The sequence below is a fragment of the Fopius arisanus genome, unplaced genomic scaffold, assembly GCF_000806365.1.
Source record: "Fopius arisanus strain USDA-PBARC FA_bdor unplaced genomic scaffold, ASM80636v1 scaffold00251, whole genome shotgun sequence".
Lineage (NCBI taxonomy): Eukaryota > Metazoa > Arthropoda > Insecta > Hymenoptera > Braconidae > Fopius > Fopius arisanus.
The window spans coordinates 87,599-90,469 of record NW_011887990.1 but is presented as its reverse complement, the minus strand read 5'-3'; the positions used below and the strand labels follow the sequence as shown (position 1 = coordinate 90,469).

Sequence of the window (2,871 nt, the reverse complement as noted above, 5' to 3'; positions counted from 1 at the left end):
GCCCTGTAGGCATACTGTGAGGGTGATAGGGGTTTCTCAACAAGCAGTGAGCTCTTTATGTAGTGATTCACCAGTCTTTCCAGTGTCTTCAAAATGAAGAAGGTGAGGCTGATGGGTCTGAAGTCCCTGGGCTTGATATGCCCGTTCTTTCCAGGTTTGGGGATGAAGGCAATCCTCGATCTCCCCCAAACTTTTGGTACAGTCATTAGTGCTATGCTTGCCCTAAGTATTTTCGTTAAGGGTCACAGAATCACGTCGATCCCCCTCTGCAAGAGGATTGGGTAGATCCCAGCGGGTCCCGGTGCCTTTAGGGGTTCAAAGGTGTTGACGGCCCACTCTACCCCTTGCGGGTGGACTATCTTATCTGCCAAGGCCCATTCCTGCGGCTTGTAGGTGCCTCTGCAGGTTTCCGTTGCTTGTCTCACATCCTCCGAGTTCGTGAATCCGGGAAGTGCTCTTCTAGCAGCAGTGGGAGAATTTCTTCTGTAGTCCAGGTATAGCTTCCATCCGGTTTGATGAGACAACCCAGAGTAGCAGCGCCCTGTCCTCCTAGAATCTTTACCAGCCTTGAAGCTTCAGATTGGCTCTCCACCCCACTGCTAAATTTCTGCCAGCCCTCGTTTTTGGCTATTACGAGTGCTTTATTTTATTTCCTCTGAAGATCTCTGCGATCTTCGAGGTCCTTCTGCCTGCTGTTTTGCGTGTACGCGGTCCTCACCTTGTTCGACGCTTTTCTTAGATGGCGTCTTAAAATGGACAGTTGGTTATTCCATCAGCCCACCATTTTTGTGTTCCGCGGTCTTTTAATGGTGCAGTTGTTTTCATAAGAGTCCCTGATCACTTCCCCGAGACGTTCGGCTGCATGTTCCAGGTCTCTCTTATTTCTGAACCTTGAGGGTACATCTTGGATTCTCACGAAGGTTTCTTCTCTGTAATTGCCCCAGTTTGTGTCCTTTGTATTTCTCCTAGGGACCTGCTCCGATTCGCACTTTAGTGATAGGCGTATTTGGCTGTGCTCTGAGCCCGAAGGATCTTTCGACACCCTCCAGTCCTTTGCCCAACGTGCCATGCCTGTCGTGCAGATGGTTATGACCAACACTTCATGTCTTCTCCAGTCCGTGAAGGTTGGTTCTTTCCCTCTGTTCAGGATTTGGAGATATTTTCCATAATGAAGTCGTTTAGGGCTTCTCCTCTAGCATTGGTATTTGAGCTTCCCCACCCCAGTTGGTGTGAGTTCGCATCGCAACCAAGCAGAAATTCCAACCTTTCGTCCTTCAGTTTTTTGACGAGTTCTTCGACCTCCCTTGTTGGGGGACGTTCCATGGAATCATATAGCAGGTATGCTGATCCCGCTATGAATTCCGGGGCCTCGTTTTTTTCAGTGAGAACCTTGAGCTTCACAGCCGTGATGTCCTCTCCGCTTTGTTGGTGTACGAAGGTCGCCTGTGCGCCTTTTACTAACACACAGGTCCTAATCTTCTTTCCTTGGAAGTTCGAGTGAAAAATCCGTCCACACCCCCCCAGGCCCGTTACCACTCCGTTCACGAACCACGGTTCTTGAATTAGGGCTATGGCTGTCTGCACCCCAGCTAGCGTCTCGCAGAGAACTGCTGAGGCGCTTTTACTGTTGTGGAGATTAATCTGGACTATTTCCACTGACTTATGAGCCATTTTTAGGCTCACCCGTCGACGGGCTTGACCTTTTCCTCATGTCGGTTCTTCTCGAGCAACTTGACAGTTGCTCTTTGAGTCCGACAATGAGGTTTAAAATTGCAAGCCTCTAGAGCCAGCAGGGTTTGATCCCTGATAAGGGCAGCAAAGTGGGCGCCCGTAACTCCCCTCGTTTCGCTGTCTCTAATCAGAACCCAGTCACCCTTAAGGTCGGGGTTCTGTCGTCCCATGAGCACGATTGCCTCATGGGCGGTGACTTCCTCGTCCCCAAGGTGAACTACCACCCGGTGTCGCTTCGGTAGCTCCTCCGGTGACATCAGCATGAAGACGAGGTCCCCAATTTTGTTTTCGGGGAACAGTCCTTTCAGCCAGTTCCCCGTTTCTTCATCGGTACAGCCAACAATGGCTGCTCCGTTCCTCTCCCACACACCTTCAAAAGTCGGTGCCTTAGTACCCTCTGGTAGGGAGAGGATCTGGGACCTAAGCAGTCCCTTCAAGTCCTTAATTCCTTCAGGTGTGATTTTTCGATTTGGGTAGTTCTCTGGGACGAGAGCCCACCTGATCATTGTCATTGCGACCTGAGCGTAGGTGCCAAGATCAGTCTTGGGCCTTTTCTCCGGTCGCGTGTTTTATGGGCTTGGGGTGCCATCGGGTTTTAGCCGTTTCGTGGCTGCTCCCCTTGACATTCCCTCGCCCTTATCATCACCCTTGTTTGTCCCAAAAGGAGTGCTTGAGGGCAGGTTAGCCCTGCTCTCCTTCTGGAACTGACGCCTTGCCGCGCCACTTAGTTTTTTCATCCTGGGCTGTTCTCCACCAGGTCCAGTATTCTGGCCCTGGGGTTCTTCCGTCCCAGGTGGTTTGTCTATTTCTTTTTGTTTCCTAGCATTCATATAAGTCCCATGAGTACCACGGTGATGCGGTATCACCCAGGCAGAGCCGTGTATGCCTGGGGTTTGGCTACTTACGCTCGGAGGTCGCCTGGTATCCGAGGAAACCGTTTGCGATGCAACTTCTCCTGCACCATGCAGCCACTGGCACGGTATCATACACCGTAGCTTGTGGCAGCTGGTTCGCGATGGGGTTTCTCGGCTTCCCTTGTCGTTTCCCACGTTTCGTTGGGCATTATGTTCTCCATTAACCTGGTTTTTAGGCAGCCCCAAGCAGAGTTCGAGGCATCTCTGTCCCGGCCTCCGCCGAGGT

The 2,871-nt window shown here is 51.5% G+C and overlaps 1 protein-coding gene across 1 annotated transcript; it reads right to left on the bottom strand.

The window, feature by feature from the left end:
* Window positions 1-772: 772 nt before the first annotated feature.
* On the bottom strand, window positions 773-1,671 carry LOC105272728 (uncharacterized). Its single transcript, XM_011314953.1, has 2 exons — window positions 1,265-1,671; window positions 773-1,139 (listed from the first exon to the last, which is right to left on the bottom strand). Exons 1-2 carry the CDS (start codon window positions 1,669-1,671, stop codon window positions 773-775), a joined length of 774 nt encoding a protein of 257 aa, XP_011313255.1.
* Between the last annotated feature and the right edge of the window lie 1,200 nt (window positions 1,672-2,871).